General features: G+C 32.3%; 2 protein-coding genes across 2 annotated transcripts; one reads left to right on the top strand and one right to left on the bottom strand.

Annotated features, from left to right (window-relative positions):
* Nucleotides 1-5,646: 5,646 nt before the first annotated feature.
* Nucleotides 5,647-9,173, bottom strand: LOC132252731 (rust resistance kinase Lr10-like). The gene is made up of 3 exons (XM_059733852.1): nt 8,228-9,173; nt 7,031-7,057; nt 5,647-6,919 (listed from the first exon to the last, which is right to left on the bottom strand). The coding sequence occupies exons 1-3, from the start codon at nt 8,898-8,900 to the stop codon at nt 5,811-5,813; spliced, it is 1,809 nt and encodes a 602-aa protein (XP_059589835.1). The 5' UTR covers nt 8,901-9,173; the 3' UTR covers nt 5,647-5,810.
* A 478-nt stretch (nt 9,174-9,651) lies between these two features.
* LOC132252642 (rust resistance kinase Lr10-like) lies at nt 9,652-13,113 on the top strand. The gene is made up of 6 exons (XM_059733851.1): nt 9,652-10,473; nt 10,585-10,620; nt 10,722-10,754; nt 10,951-10,992; nt 11,239-11,268; nt 11,808-13,113. Exons 1-6 carry the CDS (start codon nt 9,744-9,746, stop codon nt 12,929-12,931), a joined length of 1,995 nt encoding a protein of 664 aa, XP_059589834.1. The 5' UTR covers nt 9,652-9,743; the 3' UTR covers nt 12,932-13,113.
* The last annotated feature ends 1,859 nt before the right edge of the window (nt 13,114-14,972 follow it).

The raw sequence follows: 14,972 nt of genomic DNA, 5'->3' as shown, positions 1-14,972 counted from the left end.
ATACATTGAAGCCTCTTCCATCAAATCAATTAGGTGAAATATGGGTTCGAGGGCCAAACATGATGTAGGGCAAAGTTTGATCAAAAGTTTGTGTTAGTTCCTCTTTGCAACGATTTCTAACAACAAGTGACCTTATTTGAATCTCCCAATTAATTAGGATCCATTCAAATTGAACCATCTTAATCCATTTAGAAAGGAAACATGGTGGTTAAGACATCAATTTTGGTTAAAATCAAATTATTAATGTTTTAATTTTGCCTTGTATTAACTTGTGAAGCCAAACAATGTATTCCAAATCAGACTGCTTAATCTCACAAGTGGCTTGTCTTGTGTTGTGGGACCTCCTAAGCTAACCCTCATCTTGCTAACATCTGATTTGCCAAATTAGGCCGATTAGACCTGTCAGACATGTTATAACATATAACTAAACACCTAAGATTCAAAGTTTGATTCTTTCAATTGGTCTTTCAATTAAACCTCTATGACATATGTGAAATATAAAACTGCTTCTGAATTTTGTATCTCTTTGTACCATTGAGTTTCAAATATTCTACATTAAGGAAAAGGGGTGCTCAATAAAAGAGAATGAAAGAATGGTAAGATTATCATTCTCAGATATTTATAAGCCAATCTTGGCTATTATACCTTGATTTGTAGCTAACTCTCTCAAGATGTGAATTGCCTGAGATATGGTGGCCTCAAATGAAAACATAAAGGAAAGGGAAAAACCAACCAGAAAGAAAAGGAGTTCGATAATTAGTAAATTGGCAGGAAGAAAAAGCAAATGCCTTCAACCTAGTAGATAAAATTAGTAAAGTGTCTCTCCTGTAAGCATCAAAATTTCCACTCAAAGAACAAATATCAAGCTTATGTCAATCAGCTGAATTAAAAATGAAAAAATGAGCCTAAAAAATCAATTCCTGATTTTTAAGAAGTTAGAAAATCACAAAATTGCATTTGCCCCATACATGAGATAACAGGATTTGTATAGAAGTAAAAGAATGGTTGGTGAAAAACAAATGTTGAAGTCCATTTTAGATTACCACTTGAATCCTAAGAAATGAAAATTGAGGGAGGTAAATTAGGAAGCCTTTTCCCTCCTTCAAAATTGCATAAACCCCAAAACCTATCAAATATGTCTCCTGAATAGCAATTATACATGAAATAAATATAGTTAAATGACATGAATTTCAACATCTGAATTTTCATATTTTTGACAAAATGCTTCTAGTCGATACCCATTAATATCGATAAACTTAATATTCATTTTTCCCTTTCTTTTGAGTGTTTACATGAAGAACAAAAGTAGTCTAAGGGGGTTTACTACTTTGATGGATTCAAAATAAAAAATAAATAAATAGATAAATAAAATGAAAAAAAAAAAAGGAAACAAGATTAAGATGAGTCAAAGTGTAGAATCCAAATTAGGGTGCAAAATGAAGAGCTTTGCTCTATCCGAAGCTTCCATAGCCTTTGATTTCATTAGCTGCAGACAAGGCACTATAATAATAGCAGACTCCATTGAATTTCATATCACTAAAATTTTCAACTTCCTCTATGCACGGAAGACAAAAAAACACAAAAGAGAAGGGGCACGAGCAATCATTGCTTCCAAGCTAAGCTTCGATGCACATGAAAATGGAAAGAAGAATAAGAGTGCAGAGATGAGGTATGTGAAAGTATGGTGAGAGATTGATGCTCATAATAATTAGTAAATATATACCAGGGAATCCAAACACAAACCCTAACCCTAACCCTAACCCTAACCAGAAAAAGAGAGATGGGGGGAAATAGAAGTGATGAAAAGAAACCTAATTTGAAATCAAAGAAAGAAAGAAAGAAATAACAGAGTGTGAAGCCGTGGAAGGAATCGAAAGAATACTTGGAAGATGTGGGCGATGAAGTGGCTAAAGAAATTGGTCGTTGAGCGAGTTGGTCATTGATCTCAGCCCCATTAGTGATGAGGACGTCAGTGACAACAACAATCTAGTCGGAGAAATATACAGTGATGAGGATGGGTGTTATGGCTTTGGGAGAAGAGTTCAATGGTCTCTAATGGTGGCTAAGAAGAGTGAACGATAAAAGACATGGCTCTCAGTGGGTTCAGTAGTCTAAATTGGGCAGGAGAGATTGTGCTTATATCGTGGCTCTATGGTCGCGGACAAGCCCATGTGATTCTGCCTATTGGGCCATATATTGCTATTAGAGCTTTTATAGCAGAAACCCAGCCCATGTGGTTGTGCCTATTGGGCCATATATTCCTATAAGAGCTTTTATAGCAGCAACCCATTCCTTCCCCAGTTATATGAGCTTTTATAGTAGCGATCCATTCCTTCCTCAACCATAATGATGCGGGAATTTATAATGTTTTTTTTTTTTGCTCAATTTACCATTTGACAACATACATGGAACTTTTTCTGACAAAGTTCCATTCATATGCTCTACTACCCTATTTTGCTTTTATAAAACAAGAAAATGAAAGACTTGTTTGAAAGCTATTTTTTTAAATTGAGTATTTCTCCAATAACTTAATGTTGTAGTGTTAAGTTGTCTTTTTAATAATTTTTAAGTTTAAAATAAGAAATTAACATTCATAGCCATTAGTATTGTATTTTGTTCTTTTTTCTTGAGTTAATATAAATATTATTTGTAAATATAAAAAAATTAATTATCAAAATTTATCTAAATTTAAACAAAATTACTACAAATACTTTTTATTTTTGTACATAGATTTCAACAACCAATATTTATCTAATTTCAGATATTTTAATCCTTACTTAATATATGGAACTACCTCGAAAAGAATGAACAAGTGGTCTACGTGATTATCCCCAACATTAAATTTCTATTTTATCTATAAATTCAATTAATATTCCAATATCAATAATGGTCAAGTCTTCATCAATCTCATGCACAAGATTTCTAATTGCACAAATAGACATAGTAATAATAGCAATTCATATAAACAAAAAGCTCTAGCCCAAATAGTTTGTGTTGACCATAAAGTTCCCTCCTCGGCCAAATTGGGCTCTGATGATGGAAGGCCTCAAACGTGCTGGGCTAGCCCAAATCCAAGCTAGCTAGCCCTGCCCCTGCCAGCTAGCCCATTGGTCTACTAGGCCTTTAAGGACCAAATACTGCATATTAATTCTAGAGACCCTGTCTTTAAAAACGGAAAATCTGGTCTGCAAATGGAGCCCTCTCAGGAAAGGCAAACCCTAAAAGTAAGAAAGCAGGAAGCAATTGGACAATTGTTATTGTTTCTTTTTTTTTTGTGGGGAGGATTAGGTTGGGAATTTCCGTCCCCCTCTTTTGCTCATTTCTACTGTTGGAATGCTTATGCTTCAGTTACAAGTCATAGTTTATTTTCTATGATGACCACTTAGTATATATGAGGAATTTTTAAGAAAAACATTATTTCATGTGCTCAATTTCTTCTGAGGTTTTTGGATAAAAACTAAAGTTAGAAACTCCTAAAACTAAAGCAATATTTAGTTCTTAGAAAATTTGAGAGAACAAGATGAAAAGAAAATTGAGAAAATAAATTTAAAAATAAATTTAAAATTAATAAATTATATTTATATGTTATTTTAAATTCATTTTACATTTTTTTTCCTTTCCTACACGAAGATAAAGACATGATATTCGGGATTTAACCTTTGAATATAATTTTTGATAAATTTAGCTTAATTCCTTGCTATCCTTTTCCTGCAAACTCACGGCATTACATGCATCATCAAACGTAGTGCTTCATTTTTCAATTTGGTGGCCTTTATGGTCAGTTAAGCAAGACAAAAGCAAAAAAAAAAAATTCCTTCTCCCTTTCTAGAAATAAACTACCTACTTTTCCATAAAGATGAAGCTGAGTTGAGAAGGTCATGACCTCTTCCCTCGTCTAGCCTATTCCACATTGCTCATTGTAAAAGAATTAAAGTCCTTCAAATGCAAAGAAAAACCCTCAAAAGAATTGACTCACTGGATATGGAGATAAAGAATTTGCAATAGGGTAAAGAATAAGAAGAAGAAGAAAGAATGATAATTTATAGTTTTCATTACTACCTTAATAATTTTCAACTAGAAATTTTTTAAAAGAACTAAGAAAATGTTCCAAAGTTTTTTTCATTATTATATAAATAATTTTTCATATATTATTAAAGAATAAGGGATAAACCCTCATTTTACTTTAATAGCTTAAAAAGCTAAAATTTATCAAATAATTTTTTTTTAAATCCTACAATTCTAAATTTGTTTTAAATTAGTCTTAATTCTTTAGAATTTATATCTTGATTTTGTGTCACTTTTTTCATTGAAGAAGTGTATGTTTTGTTTGGTATATCTCCAAGTAATTATTATTTTTGTTTAAATTATTGTTATATTTATGGAAAACATAAATAAGGACACGAAAGTTGTAAGAAGAAAATGGAAGAAAAAGAAATAAATAAATTTATAATAAAACAAGTTTAAGTAAAGATTTAATAGATGATAAAGAAGAATTAATTTATCAAATAAAATTAGATTTTCTGAAATAATGGAACAAAAAAATTTAATAACAAAAATAGTTACAATGATTGCTATGATTATAATGTAATTAATTACTACAAACAAAAAAAATTAGAAAAACACAAAACAAGGAAAATAATTATCTTATTGGGCTGCCATGATCAAATTAGGTCTGTATCAGGCCTAACCCAGCCTGACTAGCACATGATCCAAGCTCTGCCTATGGACCTACCATTGGGCCTGGCCCAATGAAACAGAGTAGATTGTTCCATTGATTTGATGTTCTGCCTAAATGTAGTTAATCTTAAACACATGGAGGAACCCTCAGACCTCTCGGCTAAGACAAGCTTGTTTGCATCAAGGTCCTCAACCACTGGGCTTTTTTTTGTTTAGGTTAAACAATATATGCCATATATTGAGAGAGTTTGAGTCTATTATTATTATTATTATTATTATTATTATTATTACATAATCTATTGAGTCCATGTTTTTTTCCTTTCTCAATGATTACTACATGGTCACAGATCATATGGTTCATTTCTCCCACAATCTAATATTTTTTGTGGTCTAGTACATATGGTCCATTGGTAATTTGTATTGATAAAGTTCAAGATCAAGCATTCACCTGACTCTCTAACTCCTTTATTGTTAGGATACCTGCCCTATCTTCACCATTGATATGGTGTCATAACCAAAGTGGTACTTAGCTAGCAGCAAATCCAGTGTTTCATGCAAGGAGTAAACACATCGAAATCGATCTCCATTTTATTCGATGCAAAGTTCTCCAACGAGCCTTCACCATTCAGTATAATTTAGTCATTACATAACTAATTAGGCTTACTTCTCAGTCCAATAAAAAAGTGGTAAAGGCAAAAAAGAAAAAAAACAAAAAACAAAAAACAAAAAAAACTCTATATGGGTGTAGTGGATGGGACTCTTATTTTCAAGTTTCCTAGATCTAATTCTATTACCATTTCGTGCAATACTTTCTATCTTGAATGTGATGGACATTAGTTACTCTTACTTGATTGAAAGGTGATCTATAGAGTTGTGTGTAGCTGAACTATAAATTGGGTTGCGAGAATATTCTTGGACATATTCATTAAAATTTAATACACAAGAAATACATTACATGGGAATAAGAACTTCTGGAATCTAACATCAATTGAGCCACTGGTATAATCATTTTATACAATCATATGTTCAATTAACAGAAATATAAATAAAGATGCTATGATGATGAACAACTACAATATGAATTTTTATTAAACTATACATTCATAATAAGTTGAACATATAGACAATTATTTTTACTCTAGTTCTGAAATTATTGCCAACTCTTGTTGAAAAACTCTACCTGGCTTGCTCAAGTTTGTTGGAACTGTTGAAGCAAAAGGGTTAGGAGGCATGGTTAACTTGTCTCCTTCTCCTTCCAACATTTGAACCACAATTTTCATGGAAGGACGATCCATTGGACACCACTGAATACATGAAAGTCCCACAATTGCTAATTTCTTTGCAATCTCAACATCTCCTTCTTCTTCAATTCGAATATGCAATTCTTCCCCTATATCCAAATGATTATAAATCCATTCTGGGAAATATACTTGGCTAGTACTCTCCACACTAACATCAATGTTCTTCCTTCCTCCAACCATTTCAAGTAACAACATTCCAAAACTATAAACATCTGACTTATAAGACACATTCCCAAAATTCCTAGATAACACTTTTGGAGCGATATAACCCATTGTTCCCCTTACAATTGTCATAAAGACTGCACTTTGTTCCTTAGAGCACAATTTGGCTAAACCAAAGTCAGAAATCTTTGGATTAAAGTTGTGGTCAAGTAAAATATTATGAGGTTTGATATCAAAATGAAGGATTCTTTGATCACAACCTTGATGAAGATACTCAATTCCTTTTGTTATACCTATAGCAATTTCTTGAAGTTTCTTCCAACTAAGTGAATAGTTCTTGACAACTTTTGAAAATATGAACTTCTCCAATGACTCATTTGGTAAGTACTCATAAATTAGAGCTCGTTTAAATCTATCAGCACAAAATCCAACTAAACGAACTATATTAACATGGTGGATTGTACCCATTGTTGCTACTTCATTAATGAACTCTTCCCCATTTCCTTGAGAATTGTCAAGGATTTTTACTGCAACAAAGACTTCATCTGAAAGCTTTCCTTTGTACACTGTTCCATATCCTCCTTCCCCTAATTTATTTTTGAATTGACTCGTAATCCTTTTAATATCAGCATAGGAGTATCTTGAGGGCTTGAGAGCTTCATAGTCTTCTAGAAACTTTTTAACCTTTACTCTATTCTCTCTTTCTACTTTATTTGAGCTATAGACTCGATAAGGCACAACAATTACTAACATGAGAAGAAAGAAACCAAAGATTGCACCTGCATAAATAAAAAGAAGAAAACTTAAACTTTTTATTTAAATAAATAGGTAAAATAACCAAATTAAAAATCTTTATCTCTATAATAAAATATGTATAAATAGAATATTACCTGTCACAATTATTTTCTTCGATACACCTATAAAAAATTAAGAAAAAAAAAAGTAATTAGCTTGTTATGCTCTTGGAATTAATAAAAACATGCTAAATTACATGTTCATGTGATATGATTTTAATCTAATTAATTTTATTCTAGGCTTCAACCTTATCTTTTTGGGTCCCTTTCTTGTATTCTATGGTTCATTTTTGAGGCAATACCAATTCTACTACTAACTCTATCCTAACTTGTAGTGGAAATTAAAACATACCCTTCTAATCCCTATTATGTATCATAGTTTTATGTTTTATAATACCGTATTGTCTTCATGACTCCCTAAACACAAATTCATCCAATTTTATGACAAAAATAAAAATGAAACTCTATGTAAAAGGAATGTGAAGAAATCTCTATCCTTATTCTATACCATTATATACAGTGATCCAATTGGTAGGTACGATGACACTTGGCGATTCGATTGACCATTAACATCGAACTTCTCATGTTAGGTATAAGGGAAAAGTCATCTATGTGGATAACCATTAAAACTAGAAAATGAATATCAATTGTATTACTTTGTATTTTTAGGTTCACGTCCTTGGAAAAATAAGAAGAAAATAAAGAAAAATATTAATTGTAAGTAGGTAGGAAAGAATCCATTATAAAAGAACTTTTAACATTTTTCTTTTATTTCTTTAATTTTTCAAAAAACTAAATCCAAATAAACATTTAACTCTTTGTTCAATAATTTCCCTTAATTTTATTGAGCGCTAAAAATTCAAAGAAAGAAAAGAAAAGGCCTTAGTTTGGATCCATTAGTTTAGCTCGATGTTTTGAGGTGAAATGCAAGAAAAACAATATATTACTTTAACCAAAAATTCATCTAACAGGAGTTTTAAAATGTAAAAAATTATTTTCACTAATTATTTTAAATTATTTTTTCAGATTTAGAGATTATTTTATCCCTTGTAATCAAATTATTCTCCTTTCTTCTTCTTTTTTTTTTTTTCTTTTTTTTTTTTCAGATTTTCAAAATCCCAATAAAACGCAAATTCAATCAGCAGAATTTATCAGCTCATATCCTTTACAATGGTTTTTTTTTTTTTATTCCAAAATGGAGCATTTGTATATTAAATCATAGTAGAGGATATGAGGTGAGCATGAAAGATGAAAAGAAGATGAATGGGGAATTAAGATGCAGAGTCTCTTTACCTTTAATACATTCAGTTTCTGGTTCCGTGCTATTACTCTTCTTCAGTCTGCATATTTTTCCTCCTTCTGGGCAGCTTCCACATATTGATTTCGACCACTTCAAAGAAAATGCACTTCCATTGAATATAAAATCCCCATAATCTCGATTACCCGGAGCTGAAGCGTTGTAAAGCCTGCGGCAAGAGGATAGATCCGTATATTGGACATAACTGGAGGAATAAACAGCATAAACTGGGTTACCAGGGATAGAAAGGCAAGGGATGGACTGAAAACGAGATGATTCTGTTTTATCTGAGGAACAATTGAACAAGATGAAGTCCCGTTCAAATTTGAAGTGGAAGGGGGAGGCAGCTAAATTGAGGTTTCGAAGCTGTCTCGCAATGCAATTATCCGGGTCCTGGACAATGATTTCCCGGGATTTGTAAACTATTTTCTTCACCAAGAGCTTTACCGAAACTGGCAGGTCTAGCATGGTCTGATTATTCTCAGTGCAAGATAACTCAAATCCCGGATATCCACAGTGGTGTGGCTGGTGTTTTAGACGGAAAGGGAACCGGATGAGTGGACCCTGGTCGCCACAACCATTCGATGTCATGCACTCATCTCGGCCCCCTCTCATCTCCACAAACAAGGTCAGAAACAAGAACAAAAACAAACAGAGATATCGATCCATTTTTATGGAAGGAATTTGTGATTTTTGCCAAGGACAGAAGTCTCTGGGATAGGAAAGAAAGTGGGAGGGGAGATACAAATATCGCGAGGAGATTAGCCTGAAAATTTATAGAGAAGAATTGTAGGAAGGAGGATTACTGCGGCGGTACATTTTACTAATAGATTTTCACTTTATAACAATGTCCTTTCACCCTGTATCACATGTATATGTTTAGTTTGTCTCTTTCAAAATGTAAGTATTCCATTTAATTTATACATATAAACATTTTTATGTAAGTCACATTACCTACTCTAAAATTTAATAATACTTCATTTATTATAATTTAAATCTAAATGGACCATCCTCCTTAATTTATTTTGTATGTTTTTTAAAAATCAAATTTTGAGTTAAAGTAGGCATTTGATTAGAAGAAATAAAACTTAATATACAAATAATAAAAAACTATATAAAACATATAGAAGTTTAAATTATTGGAAAAATGGTAACTTAGCATGATACCGTACATAATTCATTATTTGTACAAGGTTAATTTGGTATACATTATGGCCCATGTCGAGGAAAGTTGCTAATTCAGTAGTAAGATCCTTTTTTTAATAAAAAAAAAAATTAATTTCAAATATAGTGATTCTTGATTTTCATTTTCATTATGCTAATTCAGAAGCCTCTAATGATTGAACCTGATCATGAACAGAGGGTGGGTATGCGTTTCTTCAATGTGAAGTTATCCATACATAGAAAAATCAAAGTAGTTGACTATAACAGTCAATAAGGCTCATTTGATATCTCTCTCTTAAATTGAACATAAAACAAAAGAATTCCAGCTCCGTATCTCTCTCAAATGTTATGATGTTTAGAGAAGCAAAACTTGTGGTGTTAGCGCTCTTCCACACTTTCTTCCTTGCAATTTGTGCTGCTAATGGAAACCAGACATGCCGGCCCTCTTCTTGTGGGGATATTCAAAACATAAGCTACCCTTTCCGATTGAAAGGTGATCCATCTGGGTGTGGTGATCCTGATTATGAATTGGTCTGCGAAAACAATCGTACTATGATAAACAGCCGGAATGGTGACAAATACGATGTTGCTGATATCAACTACGATCACTCTACCATTCGGGTAGTGGATCCTGGGGTGAAAAAGGGCAACTGTTTCTCAACTCCTCTCTATTCCTTGCCATATTACATCTTTGATTCATATTATTATTCGGTACTGGGAGTGAGCAATACAACGGTTTTGATGAACTGCGAGCAGCCAATAAGTGATGACAACTATATTCCTATCACTCCTTGCAACAGTAGCAATGTGACTTCATCTTCCTCACAAGCACATCTTTATGCACTAGTCGGAGGAAAATACATGGAAGTGGGAGATATTAAGTATTCATGCACCATCCTCAGGACTATTGCTACTCGATTCTTGAAGCACGACAATCTTTCAATGTCAGATTTGCAAGAAGTGCTGCTTCTGGGGCTTGATCTTTCATTTTTGAGCTTCCGCTGCAAAAGCGAATGCGAGGTGAAAGGGCTAAACTGCGACGTGAATTATAGCAATCATACCGTACAGTGCACCAAACGTATGAGCAATGTTTATTTTTATCCATTCATGCATTTATTTTGCTTGCAAGCATAAGTCCCTTCAACATTTTATAACTAATAATATTTGCTTAATTGGTTTGATCTTGCAGCTCGGAACTTTCTGAAATGGTTCTCTCTCTATATCAGTGAGACTTTGGGAGTTTACTTTTATTATCTTTCATGTTCATTTTTACTTCTATTATCTTTCTCATGTTAAATTCAATTTATGTTGTTTTTCTGTTAACAGGATCTATATTAGGTGTGGACCGTTTTATCGAATGTAAGGCTTATTAGTTCCATTTGTTGTAGAAGAAAGATAGAGATTTTTTTTTTTTTTTTTTTTTCATTCCATTAATTTCAACATGGTACCTGTGGGCTGCTTAATATCATTGTCTAGTTGGCAGTCACATAGAGCAAAATGCAAAAGCTTCTTCTACTTTTACCATTGACCATATTTACTGAATTTCAACCTGCAGACTTCGGATATCTTTCGGATGGAGGCGTAACAACTTTACTTGGTAAGGCTTTGAGAAGTTCTTTATAATAATAATAATAAATTATTAATTTGATGATAAAATGAAATGATAATTTATTTTTGGAGTTCACAATAAATGAATAAAATAAAGAACTGTTATTCTAAATTACACATTCAATCCCACAATAGTCAATATGTGGTATGTGCTTAATTTTATTTTTAAATCTATCATATGTATGAATCTTTCTTTTCTTGAACTTAATAATTTTTGTTCCTCTCATATTTGCAGCTGGGGCAGTCTTGATATTTCAACTCATGGGTAAGGCTTCCAGATCCCAATAAGTATATAATTGCACACGTCTTATACCTCTTTTTGCCTGGCACTTTTGGAATCCTTTCATTCAAGATAAAAGCTGACAATCAAGTTTGGCAATGCATTTGGTTGTACAAAATGAATCATAAATTGAAATTCCAATTTGTGAAATTCAGAAATTTTCTTTCAAATAAAATTATTATTATTTTTAAAAAAATTTGTGATGTATTTGATTTCAAATTATTCCCAGATTTGTTAGAGTACAAGGAAATTGAAGAATAGAGTTGGAATTTGGCATCTAATTTCATTCCTTAATTTTGTACAACAAAACAAATTTTCTCAATTGATTATTCCATCCTTTATGTATATCATGCTGTCACCCAAAAGAAAAAGAGTCACATGACCATGTTTGAGTGGAAATCCAAAACCTAAGATATAGGTGAAATGACCTTTTCATTTGTTGCATTTGATGCTTGAATGTGGTTAGATGATTATAAATCTTCCTCTGACATTTTTCATATCTTTAACATGTGATTTATATGTAGTCATGATCATCATCGGACGAGCTGTGATTGGTATTTTGTGCCTCTTTGCCTATTTAATTTACAAGTTTCGACGGAGACACTTATCATTAGATGATGATATTGAAGAATTCTTACATAACTACCAAAATCTTCGACCAATCAAATACACATATTCAGACATAAAGAAGATGACTTATAATTTTAAGCATAAATTGGGTCAAGGAGGTTTTGGCTCTGTGTACAAAGGAAAACTCCGAAGTGGCCGCATTGTAGCTGTAAAAATGTTGGTTATGTCAAAGGCTAATGGGCAGGATTTTATCAATGAAGTTGCTACAATTGGAAGAATTCATCATGTTAATGTGGTGAGACTTGTTGGATTTTGCATACAGAGATCAAAATGGGCCCTTATATATGACTACATGCCCAATGGATCTCTTGATAAGTTTGTTTTTCTTGATCAAGGAAACAACATTCCTTTGAGTTGGGAAAGATTATACAAGATTGCACTTGGAGTAGGACGTGGGATCGAATACTTACATCAAGGGTGTGATATGCAAATTCTTCATTTTGATATCAAGCCACACAACATTCTTCTTGATGAAGACTTCACACCAAAAGTTTCAGATTTTGGTCTTGCAAAATTATACTCAACAGATGAAAGTATTGTATCAGTCACTGCTGCTAGAGGAACCTTGGGCTACATTGCTCCTGAATTGTTCTACAAAAACATTGGAGGTGTATCATTTAAGGCTGATGTTTATAGTTTTGGAATGTTGTTATTGGCAATGGTGGGAAAAAGGAAGAATGTGAATGCATTTGCAAGGCATTCAAGTCAAATATATTTCCCATCATGGATTTATGATAGATATGATCAAGGAGAGGACATGGAAATGGGAGATGCCACTGAGGATGAAAAAAAGTATGTAAGGAAAATGGTGATAGTTGCGCTATGGTGTGTACAAATGAAGCCTATGGATCGTCCTTCAATGAGCAAAACATTGGAGATGCTTGAAGGAGATATTGAACTATTGAAAATGCCTCCTAAGCCAACTCTATGGTCTATCGAGAATCATGAGCAATCCATGGTAGAGGTACCAATTTCATCATCCAATTCCATGGGTACAATCAGCTTAAATGGAAGGTAGTCCTACTCCATCTAGTTGCTTATTTTGTAATCCAATAATAATGTGTGATTGTGTCTTATGTGTAAGGTTTCTATGAGATCAGTGTATGTAATAAAATAAAGTTTCTACTTCAAACAATAGTTTGGTTCCTTGTAAGAAAGGTTATCTACAAGTAATAAAATATCATTTTAGATGTTTGAATAGTGTTCTTGCTTGCCCGTAAAATTATCAAAGAAAATCCTCCATTTCCTTTGAATTTCTATTTTTTTTTTCAAGTATTCTACAAAAATAATTATTAGGGTTGTAGATGTTCAAGTAAGTTATTTTGTTATAACTTGTTGCTAGTAGTAATCTGGGCTTTCAAGGAACAATAGTGCCAATTACAACATTTCTTTTGTAAGTAATTCCATATAGTTTTTGTTAGAGAAGTGTCCTTGGGCCCTCTAAAGGTTACAATTACATACTTGGACATTGGATTGCACCATTCCATATATGGTTCTTCGAATTAGTGGACACTTTGATTTCTCCATTCATAGATTTCTACTCCTTGTTGAAATTTAATTAGGACTTTGATCTTACCCTTCACACTTTAAATCAGGCTCTCAAATCAAAAGTTGCATTTTAATAGAGAAAGAATTAACAAAGAAGGAACAATTTGAGAGCTCAAACCTTTCCTTGGTATATGTCTATTATTATAATTCATTATGAGCATAAAATTGTAGGAGTAAATAAATATTCAAAATTTTAAAATGGTCTCCTACAGCCATAACACTCCTTCAATAATTTTTGTGGACCATTGTACATGTGGTCAATTTTGATGCTTTATTTATTGAATATGACTTTTCAAATAAAACCATCGAGTCAATTTTCTTGACACTAAAAGTAAGTTGGTCCTTATATTTATAGGACTCTATTTCTTTTATCTTTAGAAATGTGAAATGCGGTAGATGTGATAGGACCATAATACTACATGAATTATGCCGATAATACCATACATTGTATTTCAGTACGTATCTATGAGCAATGTCTATTTTAATTTATTTATGAATATATTTTGCTTGCTAGATTTCCGAAGCTTCACTCCCATTAAATATAGAATATGGGGAATCTAGATTTTCCATGAATTGGTCAAAACCTGTGTGTGGAAATTGTGAAGCAAAAGGTGCGAAATGCAGGCTGAAGATGAGTAATGACATGTAATCTGAAATTGAGTGCGTAAAGAAGCCAGAAAAAGGTATGTGCTACACAATATTAGCCTATGCCATATTCCTTTGCACCCTGATATGGAACCTCTTCTCTAATACATGGGAATCAATATTATTAATGTGCTGCATTTGAGATTGGGTACAAATAGAAGAGGATAAGAATATATACATAGATCGTTCTATAGCATTCCAATATATCCAATATAATTCAGCCACAACATGTGCTATGAAACAATACTAAAAGTCTGTTTGGTAATAATTTTAGCAAGTGCTTTTAGCATGAAAAGTGTCTTTTAAAAAAAAAGGGTTTAACAAAATTTATGAAATGTTTTTAAAAATTTGAAAAATTCTTTGTAGTATTTATTTTTTAAAGAAATAAGATGAGTAATGACGTGTAATCTGAAATTGAGTGCATAAAGAAGCCAGAAAAAGGTACGTGCTACACAATATTAGCTTATGCCATATTCCTTTGCACCTTGATATGGAACCTCTTCTCCAATAAATGGGAATCAATATTATTAATGTGCTGCATTTGAGATTGGGTACAAATAGAAGAGGATAAGAATATATACATAGATCGTTCTATAGCATTCCAATATATCCAATATAATTCAGCCACAGCATGTGCTATGAAACAATACTAAAAATCTGTTTGGTAATAATTTTAGCAAGTGCTTTTAGCATGAAAAGTGTCTTTTAAAAAAAAAAGGTTTAACAAAATTTATGAAATATTTTTAAAAATTTGAAAAATTCTTTGTAATATTTATTTTTTAAAGAAATAGGATGAGTAATGACATATAATCTGAAATTAAGTGCGTAAAGAAGCCAGAAAAAGGTACGTGCTACACAATATTAGC

The sequence above is a fragment of the Vitis vinifera genome, chromosome 16 (genome assembly GCF_030704535.1).
Source record: "Vitis vinifera cultivar Pinot Noir 40024 chromosome 16, ASM3070453v1".
NCBI classification, from domain to species: Eukaryota; Viridiplantae; Streptophyta; class Magnoliopsida; order Vitales; family Vitaceae; genus Vitis; species Vitis vinifera.
Note: the sequence above shows the minus strand (reverse complement) of the source record. Positions and strands in the feature narration are given on the sequence as shown.